Source organism: Mastigoproctus giganteus, chromosome 6, assembly GCF_048544385.1.
Source record: "Mastigoproctus giganteus isolate SK-2022 chromosome 6, ASM4854438v1, whole genome shotgun sequence".
Classification (NCBI taxonomy): Eukaryota; Metazoa; Arthropoda; class Arachnida; order Uropygi; family Thelyphonidae; genus Mastigoproctus; species Mastigoproctus giganteus.
In genome coordinates, this window is record NC_143580.1 from 121,944,657 (window position 1) to 121,969,413 (window position 24,757).

The 24,757-nt window shown below is 37.3% G+C and overlaps 1 protein-coding gene across 2 annotated transcripts in view; it reads right to left on the reverse strand.

Moving 5' to 3' along the window:
• Positions 1-16,963, reverse strand: part of LOC150084547 (uncharacterized) — a 133,584-nt gene extending 116,621 nt beyond the window's left edge. For both annotated transcript variants that reach the window (XM_090375309.1, XM_090375308.1), the window contains exon 1: positions 16,811-16,963. In XM_090375309.1, the coding sequence (XP_090231435.1) occupies positions 16,811-16,944 (134 nt within the window). In that variant the 5' untranslated portion in view covers positions 16,945-16,963. The remainder of the gene's footprint in view (positions 1-16,810) is intronic.
• Between the last annotated feature and the right edge of the window lie 7,794 nt (positions 16,964-24,757).

A 24,757-nucleotide genomic window follows, 5' to 3' on the forward strand; every position in this document is an offset into this window, starting at 1 on the left:
ATAAAGAAATAACAATAAATGGTAAATTTTAAATATGAATAAAAAAGTTCACTGATTTTAAATAGCTAAAAACAGCAGACACATGGTCATTGTTGGATAAAATCTGACTGAGTGTATAAGGCTCAGCCAGACGACTAAAGGTGGTAAAATATAAATCGTGTTCATGTCTAGAACGCAGACACTTGGTTATAAATCTTGAGGCCTGGGGATGCAGTGCAGAGAGAATGGAATTGAATAACTGAAATGAATGCTTGAAAGAATGAATGGAAGCATGTGCGTGAGTAAGAAAGAACATATTTTAATTCTTAGTCAGTTTTATTAATACTGACTCTTATTTTAGCTGTTTTTTAAAATTGAACTATTTTATATAAGTAAATCTTAAAGTATTTTATCTTAAATTTCGCTACATACATTCCTTCCCCCCCATGAGAAAGAGAATGGATGTATAGAAAAAAAAAAAAAAAAAAACAGAATTAATGGAAAAAAAATTATATAAAGTGTAAAATGTAAGAAAAAAAAAACGCATAAAAAACAGAATGGAAGCAGAATGCGAATGAGGGTTATGAGTATATTAAATTATCTCTCTCCTATTTTCCTCCCCTGGAATGGATGATGGGCAGATGGCCATTATGGCTGGCATGGTGTGCACACTGGTCAGCAGGACTTGATCCCTGACAAATGTGAGACAGAGCACAAACAGGCACTCCAACATAGGGATCCCTTTCCCAATGAACTTTCATTTTTACCACCTGGGTTGGTCTCTCACACTCCACTCCCCCCCCCTCTTGACCTGGTGAGTTACCCCACCACAAATTATCATCTCCCATCCCCAGAACACAATGGGCATGTGACCTGGGCCCTCTTCTGTTCCCCCCTTTCAATCTGGTGGGCATCTTGACTACTGCCTCCCCCCCTTTCTCTCTACCACTATAACCCCTTCCTACCTCCCCACTATTCCCTTCTAAGTTTCACTTTTTTTCCTGGGCTCTCCCTGTCTGTAGTCTTCGCTACCACAGGGTTCGTCCCACCAGTGAATTATATTCCCTACTGCCTGGCCTGCTTCCTCACATTGCTGGACAGTAAACTAGAAGTTTCTGTGTGAAAACACAAGACCCTAGGCTAAGAGGCTGGATGAACAACACAACCCATGCTAACACTGCATGACCACTCACTAACCTACATAAATCTGGCCTTTAGAGAGTGTCGTTAGCATTAGTAGAGGCATTTGATGCAAGAAAGCAAGCTTATGCAGCATCAGCCAAAAAAATTAAAGTAAAATAAATAAATAAAAAATAACCACTTCCACTTCACCCCTCTGCTCGTTCGAAATTTCTGTCCAGCCGAGCCTTAAACTTATTTAGGCTATCAACTTCCACGACAAGGGATGGAAGTCTGTTCCACCTACCAACCACCCGCTGGCTAAAGGCAAATTTCCGCACATCTATCCTACATGTCTTTCCTCAATTTGAACTTATGCCCTCTCAGGTGATTATTCTGAGCAAGAGGAAGAATCCCATCAGCATTGAGCATGCTCAAACCATTCAAGGCTTTATACACCTCTGTCAGATCACCTCGCTGCTGCCTAGTCTCCAGACACTGTAATTCGCAAAACTTAAGCCTTTCTTCGTAAGAGCACCCCCTTTGTGCCATTCACTAATCTTGCTGCCCTCCTCTGTACTTGTTCCAGCAGCTCTACATCCTTCTTGAAATAAGGTCTCCAGACCTGTATACAGTACTCAAGGTGTGGTCTGACCATTGCCTTATACAAGGGAATAATCACCTCCTTATCCCTGCTAGAAAAATTCCTATATATCAATGACAATACACCATGAGCTACTCTTGCAGCCCGTCTGCACTGCTCAGAGAACTTCATATCTGCCTGCACAACCACCCCCAGGTCCCTTTCATTCTCTACCACTGTCAGTGTAGTACCACAGAGTTGATACGTTGCTCTGGGGTTGCTGTTTCCCATATGTAGTACTTTACATTTGTCAATGTTAAACTTCATTTGCCACCTCTCAGCCCATCTGCTCAACCTTTCCAGATCCTGTTGCAGCAGCATCGTGTCAGTAGTGTCCTTGACAACCCTGCCAACCTTCGTATCGTCTGCAAACTTGGACATTAAGCTTGATATACCATCATCAATATCATTTATAAATACAGAAAACAATAAAGGACCCAATACTGAACCCTGAGGGACTCCACTAATAACATTAGTCCACGATGAGCAGTGTCCATTGATTACCACTCTGTCTTCTCCCCCTCAACCACCCCTTTATCCATAGCAGCAATTTGCCTCCAATGCCACACTGCTCCAATTTGTGCAGCAGTCTTCCATGTGCAACAGTATCAAAAGCCTTTCTAAGATCCAAGTATATAATATCAAAGTTATTCCCTGCATCCAGTTCTTTTGTGACTGCATCATAGTATCCAATCAAATTGGTCAGGCAAGACTTCCCCTTAACAAAACCATGCTGTGTCTGAGCTATAACTGAAGTCTTGTCTAGATGATCCTGCAGTGCTTCTTTAACCAGTGCCTCCATTAATTTTCCGGGAACAGAAGTTAAACTCACAGGTCTATAATTACTTGTGTCAGCCTTTAATCCTCCTTTGGGAATTGGGGTCACATTTGCACATCTCCAGTCCATGGGTACCTCCCCTGAGTCCAAGGAAGCTCTCATAATTACGGCTAAGGGTTTGCTTACTTCCATTGCTGCCTCCTTTAATATAACTGGATAGATTCCATCCACCCCAGGTGCCTTTCTTGTGTTTATCTTCAACAATTTCTCCTCCACTTTACTCTCAGTTATTACAAGATTCTCTAGCTTTCTGCCAGAGTTGAATACACCTCTGGCATTCCCCTCGCTGAATAACTCCTCATGTGTGAATGTCGATGCAAAATATTCATTTAGTTTGTTAGCTACCTGAGCAGGATCATCAACAGTTGACCCATCGATATCAAGTGGACCAATCTGATTCATCCCCTTCCTTCTAGAGTTTACATAAGTAAAGAACTCTTTGCTGTTTTTCTGCGCATCCTTTGCCAAGGATTTCTCATAATCTGCCTTCGCCTGCCTAACCTCCTTGGTAACTTGGTTACAGATCAACTTGTATCTATCATAGGCTTCTGTGCCACGTGTTAATTTGTATGTATCCCATGCATTTTTCTTCTCTGCCATATGCCTCATTAGTTCATCTGACATCCATTTAGGCCTAAACCTTGAACAATATTTCTTAGTTGGTATGTAAAGTGTCTATGCATTACATTGCTTGACAGGGAATTGGGGGAACCCTCAGAGCCACATTACAATTAACACTATACACTATGCATAAGGCAATGGTCAAGCCACACCTTGAGTACTGCATACAGGTCTGAAGGCCTCAGTTTAGGAAGAATGTAGAGTTGCTGGAATGGGTGCAGAGAAGGGCAATGAGATTGGTGAGGCGAACAAAGGGAGGTGATCCTACCAAGAAAGGCTTCAGTTCTGCAAATTGTGATTTGAGCAAGCTCAGTGCTAGTGGGATTCTTCCTCTTGCTCAGATTATGCACTTGAGGAGGCATAAATTCAAATTGAGAAGAGATGGTTGCAGAATAGATGTGGGGGAACTTGCCCTGAATGGTTGATTGCTGGAAAAAACTTCCATCTGTTATTGTGGAAGTTGATATTAAATAAATCGAAGGAAGAACTAGACAAAGTTTTGGAGGTAATTGATAGGTGAAATAGGAAGTGGTTTTTGTTTTTTTTGGCTTGCTTTCTTGCATCATATGCTAATAATAAGCATTCAACTTCTGTAATTTGATTCAATAGCAAAAATGAGATCTAGAGAATCCAAACAATGTATACCAGTTGCTGGTTCAATTTAACTTTATACTTCCCAGATGCTGGGAAGTAGAAAGTAATTAAGGTTGAACAACTAGAGTAATTTTCAATTTGCAAATAGTGAGATATGATGAAACAAATGTATTGTTTTTTATATAGGAAAAAATATTTCAAAGTATCTGATTCCTTAATCCTCATACTAGAAAAACCCATTAAAATAGAAACAGCTAGTAATTTCTCACGGATCCTACAAGACAACTATTCATGTCAGGAAAATGTATCTTTTTTTCTTTGCTGTGATACTGGAACCCCACCCTAGCATCATACAATTTCAAAGGACCCACAATACACAGCAATAATAAACCTAACAAGAAGCAACATAAAACAAGCATCTGAATACCTAGAGATGGTAGAACTACATCTTGACTACTACACGTTTACTCAGATGTCTATAACAAAGAGGTAAACAAGGAATTCAGGGAATGTTCAAGTCATCATGATTGAGAAAAGAATGCTAAGGGTCTTGTCCTACTGAGGCCTAGGTCTCATCTGACTCAAAGACCTCACCTTGACAATAATAAGTGAGTATATGGAGAGATGCCTTACACTCAAATACCACTGTACATTTCTGAAATCTGGTCCTTCATCATCTATATGCCACCAAAGCAAATTCCTAGTCATGGCATACTGGCTCCTACACCAGATGAACTGCAGGGAACAGGTAATCCACTCACCATCTCCAGGTTCATTATTCTCACTAAGCATATGTCCTCCCTTTAAAAATTTCTGTCTGGACACTGATTCTCCCTCTGTTGACAGCATTATTTCAGATAGAAGAATCAGAGAGAATGATCAATCAAAATGGCACTGGCCTCTCTGGATAACAGTCACAAACCTCTCGGATCTAAAGAACATGTTCCCAAAGAATACCCTACAACAGGGGTGGCGAACCTATAGCATCATCATCATCATCAGCCATTTTCAATCCACTGCAGGATGAAGGCCTCTCCAGCAACTTTCCAGTTCCTTCTGTTTTGTGCAATGGCCATCCATTTACTACCCACAAACTCATGAATTTCATCTGTCCATCTCCGTTGTTGTCTTCCAGGTTTTCTCTTAGCTCCTCTTGGGTACCATTCTGTAATTTTCTTTTTTTTTTTTTTTTTTTATGAAAACCCCAAACACGAAAGGTATCAAAACCTATAGTACTTAGTACCGTGCATGGGTTGAAGGAGAAGTATGGGGGGAGGGGGATGCCGGAAACTTTGCTCTACAGACTAAACATGGGTTTCACCATCTGTCATCATGTCTTTGAGCTATGTGTTCTGTCCAAGACCATTTTAGTTCTTTAGTTTTGATAAGAATGTCCTTTTTGTGTTTTCTGCCTAATCCATGTGTTTCTCTTCTTATCTACCAGTCTGATTCCTAATATAATTCGTTCCATTCTTCGCTATGTAGCTCTCAGCTTTTCTTCCATTCTTTTGGTGAGTGCCCAAGTTTCACTTCCATAAGTCATAGTGGGGAGTATACATTGGTTCATTATTTTACATTTCAGACAAATTGGGATATTGCTCCTCAGTGTGTGACTATATTTCCTGAATGCTATCCATCCAAAATTTATTCTTCTCTTGGCTTCCATCCATTTATCATTATTACAGCTAATGACTTGTCCTAGATAAGTATATGACTCCACCTTTTCAATTACTGCTCCTTCAATCATTATATCCCTTTCTGTGGCATACTTGTTCGTCATTACTTTTGTTTTAGCCATATTCATCTTTAGTCCAAAATCCTTACTAACTGTGCATAACTGATTAAGATTTTCCTCTAATTCTTTGGGATCGTGGCTTATGACCACAATGTCATCTGCAAATCGTAAATGGTTTAGGTACTCTCCATTCACATTTACTCCTTTCTGCGACCAGTCTAATCTTCTGAAAGCTTCCTCAAAGGCAGCAGTAAACAACTTTGGAGATATTGTGTCTCCTTGTCGAACTCCTTTCTCAATTTTAAATTTATTACTGTCTTTGTCTAGTCTGATAAAGGAGGTAGCATTCTCATATATTTTCTTCAAAATCATAATATATGGGGTGTCTATGCCTTGTCTTTCCAGTGCCCGAAACATTGCCTTATGCTGTATGGAGTCAAATGCCTTTTCATAATCCACAAATGCCAGGCATATGGTGTTTTTTATTCATTTGCTTTCTCCATTAGCTGTGATATTACATGAAGGTGATCCATAGTTGAGAATTCTGTCCTAAAGCCAGCTTGCTCTTTTGGTTGATTCTCATCAAGTATTCTTTCTAATCTGTTAGTAATGACTCTTGTGAACAACTTGTAGATGTGGGATAACAAGCTAATTGGTCTATAATTTCCAATTTCTGATTTATCTCCTTTCTTATGCAGCAAAACAATGATTGCATTATTCCACTCGTTAGGTGCCACACCTTTTCTAATGCATTTTGTGAAGTCTTTCCAGTTTTTGTGTCATGTCTCTTCCTCCCAATTTTAATAACTCTACAGTAACTTCATCTTCCCACGGAGCTTTCTGATTCTTCATTTTCTTCAACGCATGTTCTACCTCATCAGGAAGGATATCAGGTATGTTGTATGTGTTACTAATTTGCGATCTATCTTCCCCACTGCTGGCATCATTCTCTTGCTCGTTGTATAACTCTTTATAGTAGTCTTCTGCTATTTGAATTATGCCTTCTCTGCTGTTTATAAGTACACCATCGCTAAACTTCAGTTTCAGTATCATTTGTCTTTCTGTATTACTGCTCATGACTGCTGATTTAAATCCTTTGTTTTCCCTTAATGCTTGTTCTACTTTTCTTGTGTTAAATCTTCTTATGTCCTCTCTGAGTCTCTTTCTAATGGCTTTGCATAACTCAGTATATTCAATTTTCTCCCTGTCGGTGTTTTTCTTGCTCTTCAGTTGTCGTCTTCGGTTCATCATGACAAGTGTTTCTTGACTGATTTTTTCTTCTTTGGATTTATTTTTACTTATAGGTTTCTTGGGCTTTATCACTTTCAGAAAGTTGTAATATTCCTCATTGATATCTTGTTCCTGAACGGTCTGCAGAAGCTCAAACTTGTTCTTAAGTTCCAGTACATACTGCCTTTTCTCTTCTTCTGTTATCTCAAAGACCTTTGTATTACTTACTCGAGTTGTTTTTTTCCTTTCCTTTCCTACAACTATATCAGGTGTGCATCTTACCATTCTGTGATCACTTCCAACATTTACCTTGTTCAGGACAGTAACATCATTCATGATATATCTTCTGTTAGTGAGGACGAAGTCAAACCCATAGCACATGTGCCCAAAGTGGCAAGAGCAAAAATTTTTTTTGGGCATGCGGAATTCAGAGCATCCCCAAAAAATTACGAACATCAAAACAACATCATTCCTGGAGGCTACCTTGAGTTGTGATCTGCGCATGCCCATTCCCTCTGCCAGGCATGTAGTGACATCCCGCCATTCAGTAAACAGCTGTATTCATGCAGTTACTTGTTTGAAGTCGGAGTGGTGAGATGTACTGACAAAACTGCATGATTAAATGTCTTGAATATTGCCTTCAAAGGGGCATGCGAGGGTAGTTTTTTAAAAAATTTAGCCAATTTTGGCACAAATGCTTAAAAAGGTTCGCCACCCCTGCCCTACAATATTTCAATAGCCTTGGAATAAGTCCAGATAAATTTACTAATGACAGGATTTAAAGACAACAAACACTTGATGATATAAGACAGCCTATATTATCTGATGAGTTTCATCCTCTACTGTGGTGTCCCTAACTCGATCGTGTCAAAATAGTCTGAACTGTGAACTCCACAAGAGAATAGAAACTTAAAATAACAACTATATAAACTTTGAAGATTTCTAAAAGGTATTTGTAAATAACTGCATACTGATCTCTTGAAATGGACAGGAACAGAAGCACTGTGGGGTGTTAACAACTGTATATAAATGTACATAAAAGTGTATATGTGTTGTGTAATTCTAAACTGCACAAAAACTGTACATAAACGCAATATACTATTGAACCTTTATGTGGATACCTACTGTCTGGAAGTTCCAAAAACCAGCTATCAAGACCAAGGGTAATACATTATACTCTTCTGTATGAGCCACAAAAATTATAGAACATAGCACAAATGATTTTTACTTGCCTACCAATAAAATCATTATTTTATTTATTTATTTTTTTTTGTTTTTTACAAGCTTGGGGGTTGCCGCAACACAGAGGCAACCCCCAAGGCAGAATGCGCTGGTCCCAAAGGAACTAGTAGTTGTTGGCGACTCTATTGTCAGAGAAACGGAAAACATGCTTTGTAAAAAGGATAGGTGGAACAGGACCAGGTTATGTATGCCAGGGGCAAAGGCTGATGACGTTGTAGAGCGGATATCATCTTTCTAGGGCACAAAAGGTGATATAGTTGTACACGTTGGCACTAATGATATTAAGAGTAGGAGACCAGCAGATTTACTTAACAAGTACAGGTCACTGTTGAAAAAAAGCCGTGAATTAGGGTTGAATTTGAAAGTGTCTGCAATTCTGCCCAGACACGATAGAAGGGAGTATATGATGAAAGCCATGTCAATCAATTCGGCCCTGGAAAGATTGTGCAAGGCTCAAGGGGTAGAATTTTTTTCAGCCTGGTCTGTACTTGTTAACAGGAGAGACTGCTTCTACAGGGATGGGATACACTTAAATAGAAAGGATGCAAGAATGTTTGCTGATGCTATCGAGGCAGTGTTAGGTGGGTCGGAAAACTGCTAGATTGGGGGGATACAAGGAATAATAGATTAACAGTAGCCATTGGCAGAGGTGAAAGTGATTCTTGCATTGCTTCTATTGGAATGAGCAGCAGCTTGGAAAATAAGATGCAGGATATTTCAGAGACTGCTGGGAGTCATTGGTGTGCAAGTAAACACATGGGTTGTGTTAGGGTAGCTAAGAAAAAAAACAGGTGCATGTATACTTGGGGAGTACAACGTCTACAAAAAGGATAGGAAGGGAGGAGGGGTTATGCTATTAGTTAAGAAACACATAAAATCCAAGAAAGTGAAGCCAGTCGACATCGCTGGACAGTGCAGTGTCGAGTCAGTTTGGTGTGACATACGCATTGGGAGATCAAAACTGAGAGTAGGAGTGTGCTATAGGCCTAATGACTCTGATGAGTATAATAAGAAACTGTACAGGGAAATAGAGTGGGCCAGTAAATCAGAGAGTCTTATAATGGGGGATTTTAATTTCCCAGATATTGACTGGAATTTGTGGGTTGGTCACTCATACACTAGCAAGGCTTTTGTGGATTTATTGGATGATTGTTTTCTAAATCAGCATGTTTGGGAGGCAACTAGAGGGAGCAATACTCTTGATTTGATTATCAGTAGTGATTCTTCATGCATTAAGAATCTGCAGATACAGGAACCACTAGGTGGCAGTGATCACAATGTGCTGAAGTGGGATTTACTCAAGGAGGTAACTACCATCAGGGGTAAAGGGAAGGGTTATTGCTTTCGTAAAGGCAACTACGATGGTCTTAGACAGTATTTAAATTCTATACAGTGGGACCACCTGATGATGTTACCAACAGCAAACTCAAAATGGGAAGTATTCAGAGAACTTATCTTGGAAGCTACTAGGCTTTACATACCAACTAAGAAATATTGTTCAAGGTTCAGGTCTCAATGGATGTCAGATGAACTAATGAGACATATGAGAGAGAAGAAAAATGCATGGGATACATATAACATGTGACACAGAAGCCTATGATAGATATAAGTTGACCTGTAACTAAGTTACAAAGGAGGTTAGGTAGGCGAAGGCAAATTACGAGAAATCTTTGGCAAGGGATACAAAGAAAAACAGCAAGGAGTTCTTTACTTATGTAAACTCTAGAAGGAAGGAGATGAATCAGATTGGTCCACTTGATATCAATGGCTCAACTGTGCATAATCCTGCACAGGTAGCTAACAAACTAAATCAATATTTTGCATCTACAGTCACACATGAGGAGTTATTCAGGAAGGGGAATGCCACAGATGAAGTAAACACTAGCAGTGAGCTAGATGATCTTGTAATAATTGAGAGTAAAGTGGAGGTGAAATTGTTGAAGATAAATACAAGAAAGGCACCTGGGGTGGATGGGATCTATCCAGTTATATTAAAGGAGGCAGCAAAGGAAGTAAGCAATCCGTTAGCCATAATTATGAGAGCTTCCTTGGACTCAGGGGAGGTACCCACAGACTGGAGATGTGCAAATGTAACCCCAATTCACAAATGAGGATCAAAGGCTGACACAAGTAATTATAGACCTGTGAGTTTAATTTCTGTTCCCGGAAAATTAATGGAAGCACTGGTTAAAGAAGCACTGCAGGATCATCTTGACAAGAATTCAGTTATAGCTCAGACACAGCATGGCTTTGTAAAGGGAAGGTCTTGCCTGACCAATTTGATTGGATACTATGATGTAGTCACAAAAGAATTGGATGCAGGGAATAACTTTGATATTATATATTTGGATCTTAGAAAGGTTTTTGATACTGTTGCACATGGAAGACTGCTGCACAAATTTTAGCAGTGTGGCATTGGTGGCAAATTGTTGCTATGGATAAAGGGATGGTTGAGTGGCAGAAGACAGAGTGGTAATTAATAGACACTGCTTATCGTGGACTAATGTTATTAGTGGAGTCCCTCAGGGTTCAGTGTTGGGTCCATTGTTGTTTTCTGTATTTATAAATAATATTGATGATGGTATATCAAGCTTAATGTCCAAGTTTGCAGATGATACAAAGGTTGGCAGGGTTGTTAAGGATGCTACTGACGCTATGCTGCTGGAACAGGATCTGGAAAGGTTGAGCAGATGGGCTGAGAGGTGGCAAATGAAGTTTAACATTGACAAATGTAAAATACTACATATGGGAAACACCAACCCCAGAGCAACGTATCAATCTCTGTGTCAGGTACTACACTGACAGTGGTAGAGAATGAAAAGGACCTGGGGGTGGTTGTGCAGGCAGATATGAAGTTCTCTGAGCAGTGCAGACGGGCTGCAAGAGTAGCTCATGGTGTGTTATCAATGATATACAGGAATTTTTCTAGCAGGGATAGGGAGGTGATTATTCCCTTGTATAAGGCAATGGTCAGGCTGCACCTTGAGTACTGTATACAGGTCTGGAGGCCTCATTTCAAGAAGGATGTAGAGCTGCTGGAACGAGTACAGAGAAGGGAACAAGGTTAGTGAACGGAACGAAGGGTTGCTCTTACGAAGAAAGGCTTAAGTTTTGCAAATTACAGTGTCTGGAGACTAGGCACCGGCGAGGTGATCTGATAGAGGTGTACAAAGCCTTGAATGGTTTGAGCATGCTCAATGCTGATGGGATACTGCCTCTTGCTCAGAATAATCACCTGAGAGGGCATAAATTCAAATTGAGGAAAGACAGATGTAGGATAGATGTGCGGAAATTTGCCTTTAGCCAGCGGGTAGTTGGTTGGTGGAACAGACTTCCATCCCTTGTTGTGGAAGTTGATAGCCTAAAGAAATTTAAGGCTCAGCTGGACAGGTATTTCGAACGAACGGAAGGATGAAGTGGAAGGGTTTTTTTTTTGGCTGATGCTGCATAAGCTTGCTTTCTTGCATCATATGCCTCTACTAATGCTAATGCTAATATAAATAAAATAAAATGCCCTAATTTAAAATAATATAATTAATATATATTTGAATATATATAACCTTGTTATTATTTCGTCCAATTTACGCACCACTTATTTTAAAAAAGTTTCTTTTTGTTTAATAAAAATGATGTTATATTTTGTGAAAATTTCTAATTGGTCCACTTTTTTATGATGCTGAATGTTTAAAACCATTTTAGTCTTTTTCAATAGTCCTGATCACACATACCCACAGTTGTGTTAAAAAAATCTATAGTACAACCTTGGTGTCAAGACTGTCAAAAGGAAACCTGCATCTCTTAGTATTAAAGAAAAGCGAAGCTACTAAAGCATCTAGAAAAAGGTGCATCAGTGAAGTTGTGATGAGTATGGTGTGGGTACATCTGCTATCTATGATTTGAAGAAACAAAAAGAAAATGTTAAAATTTTAGGGTGATAGTGATTTACCCAAGTTAATGGAACACATTAGAGATGACATTACACCAGATGAAGAGCATAGAAATGGACAAGGCATTAATGGAACGGACACAACAGCATTGAAGCAAAGGATACCCACTTATTTGCTCTCTCATTGTGGCCTAAGCAAAAATTTTTCATAATCAATTAGGCCTAACAACACCTGATATGAAAAATTTAAAAAAACATAAAAATGGTATTCATATCTCGGCAGCTACCAGTCAAAAAAGTATCAGCTGATTATGAAGCAGCAGAAGCATATTTGGGAGAATATTCAAAACTAATTGATAAAGCAAAGCAAATGTATAATGCTGATGAGACTTTTATATTGGAGGTATATTCCTAGAAAAACTGTTGCACCAGAAGGCCCAATGGATTCAAGAAATCCAAAGACAGGTTAACAGTGCTAGTGTGTGCAAATACTGCAGGATCATATAAAACCAAATTGCTTGTTATTTTCAAAAAAAAAAAAAACACCCAAGAGCCTTCAAAGGAGTTAAAGTCTTACCAGTTATTTACAGGGAAAACAAATGAGCATGGAACTCCAGGGGCTCACATCTGGTGAGTATGGGCTTGGCACACCCTGCATCCTCAGCTGGATATCATCATTTTTCTCTTTCATGATCAGAAAATTTTTTTTTTTTTTTGGCTGCTGCAGCAAAAGACTCAGGCTTCCTTGCACCATATGGCTAATAATAATAATAACCAAAGAAATCTTCCTTGACTGGTTTGTAAACCATTTTGTTCCAGAGGCTAAGACAGTGGTTTTCAACCTTCTTTTAATAACAGAAGTCCTAAGTAATTTATCTTATTTTGTGGCACCCTTACTCAATTTTCTGCCTGTTAGATCCAATTCTCTCTGTGTGTGTGTATATATATATATATATATATATATATATATATATATATATCTAATATTAAAAAAATATGTTATATGATAGTTATTATAATAATATAACTATAAACAAAATTACAATTCATAATATAAATTATATATATATATATATATATTTTTGATTGCTTAAATGAATTAAATTTGATTGTTTTATTGATTGTTCTAATATTTTATCCCTTGCTACGTTAATGCCATTGCCGTTGGCAATTCGACAATTATACGTGCTTGATATATTTTAGTTTGATTGCTTAGATGAATTAAATGAACGAAAATAACATAACAGAAGAAATTAACATGTTCAGATATATTGATGACGTCCTAATCATCAACCACGACGGTTTTGAAACACTAGCCCAAGCAATATATCCTACCGACCTCAGCATAGAACGGTACCAACCAAAACAGCAAATTACAAGCATATTACCTAGACAGCCAGATTACTATCAAAAATAACAAAATCGAAACTAAACATTATGACAAAAGAGACCACTTCAAATTCCCAGCTATAAAACTCATCCACTGGGATAGCAACATTGCAAAACACATATACGGAAACACAATTAGGAACCAAACAACCAGAATAATAAAAGTATGCAGTAATGCAGAAAACACAACAAAAGCAATTAACAAACTGATAAAAACACTCACAAAAAACAATATACCCTACAATTACAGCAAACACCACATAAAAGTGGCCACACTTATTAATAACAAAAATCTAATATCCAAATCACAAAGCAATACCAAAACCTAAATTAAGGTCCGGATCTCTTACGCTCAGAGGAGGCTCGTCCTCTGACCGCACTATAATCCGGTTTCCTATATTAACCCACCCTTCAAAATCAGAATAAAAAATAAAAATAAAAAATTAATCTATGAGTAACCATTCGCAAGGTAAAATTCACTTTACAGGAGGCTGTAAATATGTAAATAGCTATCCCCGAGGACAAAACGGGCTGTTATGCCTTAGAAAAGCTATACCGGCCCAGTCCAAAGGGATAGCAAACCAACTTATGTAAATAACAATAAATAACGCTTGTAAATATAATACAAACATATCACATTTTATTCAAATTAATGTTCACCACGGAGTTTAAAAACGGAAACAAAAACCCCCCACCCAGGCCGCACCCCGGCTGACGTAGGAACCAACCCACTTATCGGAAGACTTGCTAAAATATCACCTTACAACAATATCAAGCAACAATAGACGTGACTGCGCAATAAAAACCAAACCAAGAATGAAACAAACAGTGAACAAGAGCTAACCCCTCTTTTACTGAAGGACCACCACCACCACCGGACAGATAAGTATAGCTCCACTCTCTTATTCCGATAATTACCCGTTGGGCTTTGTTTCTCCTATACCAGTTTGCTGAATTCCTAAATTAAGTATTAAAAATATTCAAAAATTTAAAGACAAATTAGCATAAAAATATCATTATTTAATAAATTAAATAATCTAAAGGAGATAAAAAATCTCACTAATAAGGCAAAACTGATAAGGAGTTAACAGAAATGGGTAATTATGAGACATTCCTTTAAAACTGGCTATCGATCCGCTCAAAGCCCCTGAAGAAGTAGCGGATAGATGACCAGATAAGGGAATGTTATTTAGTATTGTTTAGTATTGATTAATAACATTAATTAAAATTAAATAATTAGTATTAGAACTAACTTTTTATTATTGTTTATTATATAATTTGAACGCCACCACAGACCCCTAGGAATATGTTAGACTTGAAATGCTAACAAAATCTCCTGTTCAGGATACACCCTAATACCCAATGGAAAATAGACACTAAAGTTTAATTCATCTAAGCAATCAAACTAATATATATATATATATATATATTATAATTTTATTCTTTATATAGAGGTATTAAATAAACATCAATTATAGATTACCACAAAATTAAAAAGATACCATACACCTTTTTATAATGAAATAAATATATAAATTTAAGTAATTTAAACCCGAATTATGTGGAAAGTTGTTGCAGTACCCCAGTTGAAAACCACTGGGCTAAGGCACATTGTATGTCTGCTGACAGAAAGATAATGTTAGTTCTTGATAACTGTTCAGCACACCCTGCTGCTGAGCTGCTTATCAAAGATAATTTTCTGTGTATTTGCCACATAACTATGAGTCTGATTCTGCCAGTGGATCAAGAAATACTGAAGTCATCCATAAGAATGAATTCTTCCTTAAAATTCTCACAGAATGTAATAATGGTGTTGGAATAATGAAATTTCAAAGAGATTTTAATATCAAGGATGCATTTGGATTGCTGAAAAAGCCTGGGTCAGGGTTGCTAAAGACCCTTTGAAACATGGTTGGCCTATCTGTGGATAGCATCAATATTCTCTGATGAAGATGAACCTGATTTTACTGGACTTAGGATATCTAAAGAGAAGAAAATTGTTACTGACTTGATGAATTATGCTACAGATTTGTCATGCTCTGAAACTCAGCTGTTGGATGAAGATGCAGTGGAAGATTGCCTCCATATTGATGAACATGCTTCAGTTACCCTTCAGCTAACAGATAATGAAATCTGTGATATGGTAATGAAAGAAAATAACCATAATGTGAGTGATGATGATGATAATGAGAATGGTGCTACTGTTGAAGAAAGAATCTCTACTGATAGAATGATATTACAGATATCATTATGTAATATCATTTTATCAATAGTTTTTATTTATACTGATTTTATTATTATTGTGATATTATAGAAGAAGTGATTCAGGAAATGGAACAGAGAAGTTTTGGTACACAGCATCACATAAGGTCTCACTACAAAATTTAGGAACTGCTTATAAGAGGAAGACCAAAACAGCTACAACTTAGCTTACAAGATATGTTTCAGAAACTAGCTTTGAAGAAACCTCTACATGTAAATGTATAGCAATTATCCATGGGCCCAGCCATCAACCTCTCATGTGGTTACCCCATTAACTACATTTTTCTCAATCAGACAAGATATTTCCGAAGATATTCCCTCTGATGATGATACCATATAACTAATGTGAATCAACTTAGGATACATTCGTTTTGGAAGCAGAACAATGGAATACAGATATGTTAGTTATAAATATATATGTATTTTTTTATTTACCTGAATTTTTTTTTGTGTATTTTTTGTACATTTTAAGCTTGGCTATCCAAAACTCAGAAAAACACCATATCCAGCAACCCTCAGCACCAAGCATGCTAGTTAAAAGGTTCTATAGTGTAACAACTTTGTTATAGCTCCTGTCACTACACTTGTATGTTCAATTTATGAGTTATGGTAATGATTGTTTGCATATACAGTGCTAAAATAACTATTACATAGGATATATTTATTATATCTTATATGTGTGTGTTCAATTTATGAGTTATGATAATGACTGTTTTGCATATACAGTGCTATAATAACTATTACATTGGATTTATTTATTATATAATCCAACTGTGGCTATTGTTAATCAGATTTATGTTCTCAACACTGTACACCCCCTATAGCCAGCAGGATGTTCAGGGAGTGAAGCAAAAGGGTTAATAAAACTGATTTAATAATAATATTTCAAATAGCACACTGCACACAGATTGCAAATGGCATGAGAGGTTTGGGAATGTTGTTTAAAATAAATGTATCTGTTATAACTGTGTATGCAGTTCATTAATTTTAGTCCAATGTAATATGTCATTAATTCACTATTAAACACACAACTCTGCTGACATAATGTAAATGTTCAACAATGCTATGATATAGCTTTGATATATTTATACACATGCAAAGTTTATCAATTCATATACTTTTGGTCTATTGATTTTGAACTGGTTTTTGATAAGTGATCATACCTATTTTCAATATTTCTGAAATTCTGCTAAAAGATTTCAGTGATTCTTCAAAGTTTCTTGTAAGTTACTATAACTTGCATTAAGATAAAATATACAAATGTGTAATTACCTGAGATCTAGGCTATACATATGTTCTGACTTGTCAGGAAACATACTTCTCAACACTTCAGAAATAGAATTCTCAGAGAGTGATAACATTACTAACATGTTTAATTTCTTAAATGCTTCTGGATGAATCCACATTAAGTTACATTTTCTCAACTCCAACAGAACCAGAGAGTGCGGAGATATAAAACTGAATTTTTCAGATGCATACCATAAAGATGATTCAACAATGATGAAGCTTTGTAATAATTCTAATTGAGAAAGAAGAGTCCAGTCCCACGTAAACACTGTTTCACTCTTGCGGACCTCAATTTTTTTTAAAGTATCATTCATTCCTGAGAAAGGTGATACAACACTATTAGGTACATTAAGGAAGTAAAAAGACACTTCATTAAATATAATACTTTTGATTGGGAAACTATTGAGCAAAACTGGGGAAAGTACAATATCTTTAGTTTTATATAAATGAAGTGTTACAGGAGAGCAACAATTGTTCTTCAGACTTTCATATGCAGTAAGGTTAACCAGAGGACCACAAATCACTTCCAATCTTTTTGTAAAGTTACATCCAGAAAGTACATTTTGCAGGCATTCACCAGAATTAGTTCTGGCTGTCACTGTTATCGAGATCATGAGTACAACAAATATGCTCATTACTGTTTTAATATCCATTTCCTGCAAATATTAATTAATTAGAGAATTATTAGTAAGATGAAAGCTATTTGCAAATTAATTAAAACATATTTATATAAAAAAATTAACATTTAAGTTATTCTCAGTGGCAACACACACTTAAAATCAGATTAAATTATTTGAATAAGATATTATTCATTTAATTCTCTAGTCTCTAGAGCAAAGTTTCCGGCATCCCCCTCCCTCCATACTTCTCCTTCAACCCATGCACGGTACTAAGTACTATAGGTTTTAATACCTTTCGTGTTTGGGGTTTTCATAAAAAAAAAAAAAAAAAAATTCGCTAACTCACTTTGAGATGAAGCTAATTCTAAAATGACAAGAAAAAAAACAAAAAGAAAAAAACATGTATTATAATTTTGAACTGTGCGTGCAAAAATATATCTAATGGTATAAACCACATTATAACATTCTGTAATATTTAATTTTTGAAAATAATTTTTGGGAATATGCACTCTATTAAACTCTATAAGTTCTGACCCATGGGATCTTTCTATCATCAGACAGCTTTCAAAACATCTTTCTATTAAATGTTTACAGATTATACATCAACAATCTAAAAACAAAGCATTATTATTTTTGATGCTCTTATATTATTTCTTCCTGATTGGGGAATTCTACCCCATGATGAGTTTCTGCTACCAAGTACACAACGTGGTTGTTATGTCTGGTGCTAGTATTGGGGTCAAGGAACTCTCTTGACTATCCTACAGGTGTTCAGGATTGTGAAACCCAAACGGTGCCATATGGGTGATGGTATTCGCTGAGAATAAGTAACATTTTAGAAGTCTTCTCCTATGGTGAAGCGTTACTTATTTTAGGTAGTGCAATACCATGGTAACTCATTGTGAAGGCATTCCCAATATGAGATAGACTCAATGATGCCAATTTATAACTACTTAAGTAGTTGGCTATGTACAGAAATGATGCAATTGCACTAACTTGTATGCTAGTCAACTTCCTACGTAACCTGAGGCTTTAGCCCTAAACTATTCTGTAATCTAAATTACCCCACACCATCAGGCATCTCTCATATTGTGGTTATACTTCGCAACTGGGTTGTCATCATTACAACACCAGGGTACCTGCACACCCACTGATGAGGGGCCAATAAGCTCCAAAACAGTGCTGTATGGGAGATGGTATCCACTGAGAATAAGTAACAATAGTCTTCTCCTATGGTAAAGCGTTACTTATTCGAGGTAGTGCAATACCATGGTAACTCATTGTGAAGGCATTCACAATATAAGATATACTTAATGATGTCAATTTATAACTACTTAAGTAGACGGCTACGTACAGAAATGATGCAATTGCACTAACTTGTACACTAGCCAGCTTCCTACGTAATCTGAGGCTTTAGCCCCAAACTAGTCTGTAATGAAAAATTTTTAAATCTAAATGTTTAAATTTAAATGTTTTCTGATTTAACTTCTTACTCATTATGGGTTCTTATTTTGTTTTATTTTATTGCAATATACAGTAGACTCTCTACTGTATATTGCATATATGGATGGTAAAAAAATATTCCTGGACAATCGATTTCCCGGTTAATCCAAAATACAGTAAGTCCCCGACATACGTAAGAGATACGTTCCAGGACTTCTTACGTAAGTTGAGATTTGCGTAACTTGGGAATGACCAATAAAATATTGTTGCTATATCGCTGATATGCCAAAATTACAAAAACCACATAATATCCTGAGAAGAATGAAGAAAAATAGTTATATATTTTTAATTAGTTCAATTAAAAACTTTATCTGGGGACAGCGATGAAGTAGCCAGAGTGACACATAAGAAAAGAAAAGAAAACATAAAAGGAAGAAAAAACATGTTATTGTACTGTAAAAACTGGTATATATTTCATAGCCTTGGTTATTATTATAGTTGACTTTCATTGGTGCTGACCGCTTCTCGTATTTTGTCTTTCTCCTTTATTGTGTTCACCATTGCCACTGACAAATTTGAATTCCGTGCAATACTTGTTAACGTTTGGCCATTTTCATACACCCTTATTATTTTAATTTTCTGATCCAACTCGATCACTTTCCTTTTCTTGGTAGATTTACTAGTACTGCTGTCACTTATTCTTAGTTGACACCATGATAACAGTGGTCAAAACGAAATTTTCTGAAAAGAACTTCACAGAGGTTAAGGGGAAAACTCACTGTTATCACCCCACGTGAGCTCACATTTTACTAAAGCACATTTCTGGAGGTCACTGCCATAAAACAATAAAAATAATTTGCACTTTCCGGGTTATTGGGCTTTTCTGTTAGTGCATATAATTATAAATGGGTAGTAAACTCGATCTTATTGCATTTGCAATAGTACCGATAACTGGAATTTTGAGGGGGACACACATTATGGTGAAATGTGTCCCCCCCCCTTTACTTGAAATCTTCAGTCATATAAAAAAATTATAAATAACGTAAAGTAAGTCCGAAGCTATGTAAGTCCGGGACTTGCTAAATAAAAAAATTTTCAGCAACCTACATAAAAAGTATGGTGATAGATAAAGAACTTATCACGCACTACTCACGTGTCCAATACGATGCTTCCCTTTATTTTTTACAATGTCGCATATGGTTTGGTCACAAACATTATAATGGTTCTTTAGAGATTTAACGGATGCACTGTTTTCAAACTGTTGAATAATTTCAAGTTTTTGTTTAAATGAAAGCACAACTCTTGCGTTGCCTATCATTTTTGCGATTTCTAAACGAAAAAAAAAAAAAAAAAATTTACTATAAAAAAAATTCTGACATCCTTGACATGCATAATGAAACAAAATTTGTCCTTTTGCACTGCGATGGAATACAACAATCAACACGACACACTAAAACAAACTAAACATTTGGGTTTTTTTTTGAGTGGCGGGTGTAAAGACAGCAGGGGTTGCAAGATAATAGGCACACTGATCTCCTAATGATGACTTATAATGCAGCTTCTTGTCACTTATTTACGACCTGCAAAACATCTGTTTATACCTATTATATTTTTTACTTTAATTTTTTATGATTTTGGTTGATTTTTTTTTTTTTTTTTTTTAATTTGGAATCTTGAATTGTCCCAGTTAATCTGATTCCGGTGAATCGAGAGTGCTGTATATTATTATATTTGTGCTCCTGTAGAGAGACCAAGACAAACAACGCATCTAACAACTCACAGAATTTAACATGGTGTACTAGCTTGCAGAATTATAATACTCAGCTTGCCATAGAGATGGCTGCAGAGTGAGCGAGTCGATACACTGAGTCGACTCAGAAAGTGTCCGAAAGATCTGAATAACAAAAGTGAACCTGAGTTGGCTCAGTGAATCACAGAATTCAACCAACATATCAACGCCGTAAATCGACTGGCATCTGATAACTCAACATAAAGCACACAACAATATTCTTGGTAATCTGGATTCGCAGTGTTGAACTACACGATGGCCGCATGACGTCGGCGCGATGGTCGAATAGTGGGAGGTCTTAAACTTCATAGGTAGGTTACATACCGGAAAGCTGAATTCTACTGATCTTTCAGCATCCAATCACAATTCCAGCTGGATTGGTGTCTGCTCCTGTAGCACTGACCTTGATCACATAGTACATTCGAATTAATATTGGTTGAGATCAGTAACATACGGTACAGTGAGAATTATTTAAATTTTAACTGGATGGTCAGTTAAATTCAACGAGCAGTGCGCCCATTCGATAGATCCTGGGGAGAACACTGGACCTGTTTGTGGTATTCTCAAAATTTGATGGTGGTATTCCACTTCATCATAGTTGCTTCTAGGAAGTTTGTCACTGTCTGATTGACTTTGTAAATCTTCAGCATCTCTATTAGCCAGCTATGAGGCACACAGTCGAAGGCTTTACAGTAATCAATGTAGACCACGTACAGGTTGCGCTGCTTCTTGTAGGCTGGCTCTAAGACTCTGGTATCTATGGTTAATTGCTCCTTGCATCCTTTCTGCTGTTCTGCCATTATGCTCTGGCTCTCAAAGTGGTCTGATATCTTCTTGGTTATGCAGGTGGTCAGGATCTTCTACATTGTTGGGAGACTAGTGATTGGCCTATATTTTGCTGGGTTTCTTGTATCTTGATCTTTAGCCTGTGATTCTTTGAGTGAGAAACTCTGGGATTGTCTCTGGGTGCCTTATCTTTTGGGTGAACTCTCTGCTAGGTGCTTGTGTGTGCAAGTCAGCTTGTACCAGCAGTATCGATTCCTGGGGTTTGCCAGTTGTGGGAGTTCCTGATTGATTGTTGTACTTCTTCCTTCCAAATCTATCCACTGTCTCATCTCTTGTATGTCCTTGGTTTTCTTCTGTTCTAGTTCTATCCAAGGTGTTATTATGTCTTACTTCATTGCTCTATATATTTTCCCAGAACTCCTCAATCGTCTTCTGCTCGGGTGTTCCGTTTACTTCTTTCCCGTCTTCTCTGAAACTCCTGTAAAAGGCTCTCCTTGTATCAGCATGGTCTCTTGCTGAGTGTGAGGAGGTTCTGCTTCAGTGTGTGTCTAAGTATTCTCCTATTCCCTGATTTTTGGTCTTGTGTTTGCTGTGGACACTGTCTTTCTTGAGGATGCTCTTCACTTTTAAAATCAATTTCTTACTCCTATTACCTCATTGGTACTAGGTCAATTGGCCTACCTTCACTATTAATTCTTCTATTTTCTGCTGAAGTCTCTTTTCCCGAGCTGGTGGTTCCTTCTGTTTTCAGTTCCTCTGCTGTTGGTCTCTTGTTTCTATTTCATTAATCCTAGTGGCTGCTATGGCAATACAGTATATGGCCGTGTGGATGGCCTCCAATGTTATACCACATTTGCTGATTGAGGTGGTTTGTGATTTTCTACAAGATTCAACCGGGTCTCTGCTTTGGTATTACGTGGATCTTTGTGGGGTCCATTCCTTCGAATTCTGTTAGGGCCTTCTATTCTGGATATCATGACCTCATCTCTTTTCACTTTGGCTGCTCTGGGTTGTATTTCTTCTTGCTCCTCCTCCTCTGGTTCCTTGCTATCTATATTTACTGTCCTTTGTAGTTGATTGCTCACGTATTTGATTTTTTTCCAAGATTGCAGTTGCTATAAGGTTCTTTGTGACAATGGTCCTTCTCTGGTCTGCTATTCACTTACCTGAAAATCCGGGAATCATTCCAATGACTTGGTATGTAGCCTCAACCTGTACATTGTCATATTGATCTCTAGCTTGGTTATTTCTTGGTTATAAACCCTGGAGAGGTTGTGCAAGGCTCATAGGGTAGAATTTTTTGCAGGGTAGTCTATCTATTAGCAGCAGAGGCTGCTTCTATAGGGATGGAATACACTTAAATAGAAAGGTTCTTTCTTTTTTTTTTTTTTTTTTTTTTTGTTAGTTGGTGCATCGGCTTCTGTGGCCATAATGTGCCTCCCAAAGTTTTTGCACTACTCTAATCCAAGCCCGAGGAGGGATTAGAGTAGTGCAAAAACCCAAAGGTCGAACCCACGACCTTTGGGTTGCCAGGCATGTTTTACCCACCTGGCTAGAAAGGTTGCAAGAATATTTGCTGATGCTATCGAAGCAGTGTTAGGTGGGTCAGAAAACTGTTAACTTGGGAGGATTCACAGACTAAAAGATTAACTGCAGACAGAGGTAAAAGTGATTCTTGCACTGCTTCTACTGAGCAGCAGCCTGAAAACCAAGGTGCTGGGCAATTCAGGGACTGCTGGAAGTCATTGTGGACTAAGTAAATACATGGGCTGTGTTAGGGTAACTAAGAGTAAGGACAGGTGAAAGTTTACCTGTATGTAGACCAATACCAGGAGTAAAGTAAATAAATTTAATGAATTTGAAGTGCTGGTCAAGACATCAAAGGCAGATATTGTTGGGATAACAGAGACATGGTGTCACACAGATATAAGGAATGCAGAATTGAAATTTGGGAAAGTAAAATGTGTAATGAAAGGATAGACAGGATAGGAAAGGAAGTGGGGTCTTATTGTTCATTATGAAACATAAAATCAGAGGAAGTGCATCCAGTTGACATGGGTGGACAGTGCAATGTTGAGTCAGCTTACTGTGACACATGGAAAGCAAAAATGAGCATAGGAGTATGTTATCTGATGAGTACAATGAACAATTGTACAGAGAAATAGAGTGGGCCAGTAAATCAGAATGTCTTATAATGGGGGATTTAACTCCCCAGATATTAAATGGAACTTGTAGCTTGGTCAATTGCAAACTAGTAAGATTTCATGAATTTATTGGATGACTGCTTTCTACAGAAGCAACCAGTGAGGGAGATATACTTTTGATCTGATTATCAGCAGTGATTGTTCATGCAGTAAGAATCTTCAAATAAGAGAACCACTAAGTGACAGTGATCAGAGTGTACTGATGTGGGATTTACTTAAAAATGTAACTACCATTAGTGGTAATGGGTTTTTGCTTTCGTAAAGGTGACTACAGAAAATCAGAAAGTTTTTATATTCTATACAGTGGGACTGATGACGTTACCAACAGCAAATTCTAAATGGGAAGCATTCAAGGAATTAATCTTGGAGGCTACTAAGCTTTTCATACCAACTAAGAAATGCTGTTCAAGGTTTAGGCTTAAATGGACATCAGATGAATTAATGAGACTCGTGGCAGAGAAGAAAAAAACATCCTATGCATATACATTATCAGGCGACATAAAAGCCTATAGTAGATATAAGCTAGTCCGTAATCAAGTCACAAAGGAAGTTAAGCAAGCAAAGGCAGATAACAAGAAATCTTTGGCAAACAATGCAAAGAAAAAAAGCAAAGACTTCTTTACTTATATAAACTCCCAAAGGATGGGGATGAATCAGGTTGGTCCACTTGATGGTCTGACTGTTGATGATCCTGCTCAAATATCTGACAAACTGAATGAGTATTTTGCATCTACATTGTGGATGTAGATGCAAAATACTCATTCAGATTTTGTAATAACTGTGAGCAATTGGAGGAGAAATTTGCTGTATTTAAACATAAGGAACCTGGGATGGACTCTATCCAATTATATTAAAGAAGGTAGCAAAGGAAGTAAGAAAACCCTTACCATAATTATGAGAGCATCCTTGAACTGAGGGGAGGTCCCCACTGACTGGATGTGTGCAAATGTATCCCCAATTCACAAAGAGGAACAGGAGTAATTACAGACCTGTTAGAACTTCTTTTTCAGGGAAAATAATGGAGTCACTGGTTAATGAAACATTGTAGGTTCATCTAGACACAACTGCTGTTATAGTTCAGACACAGCAT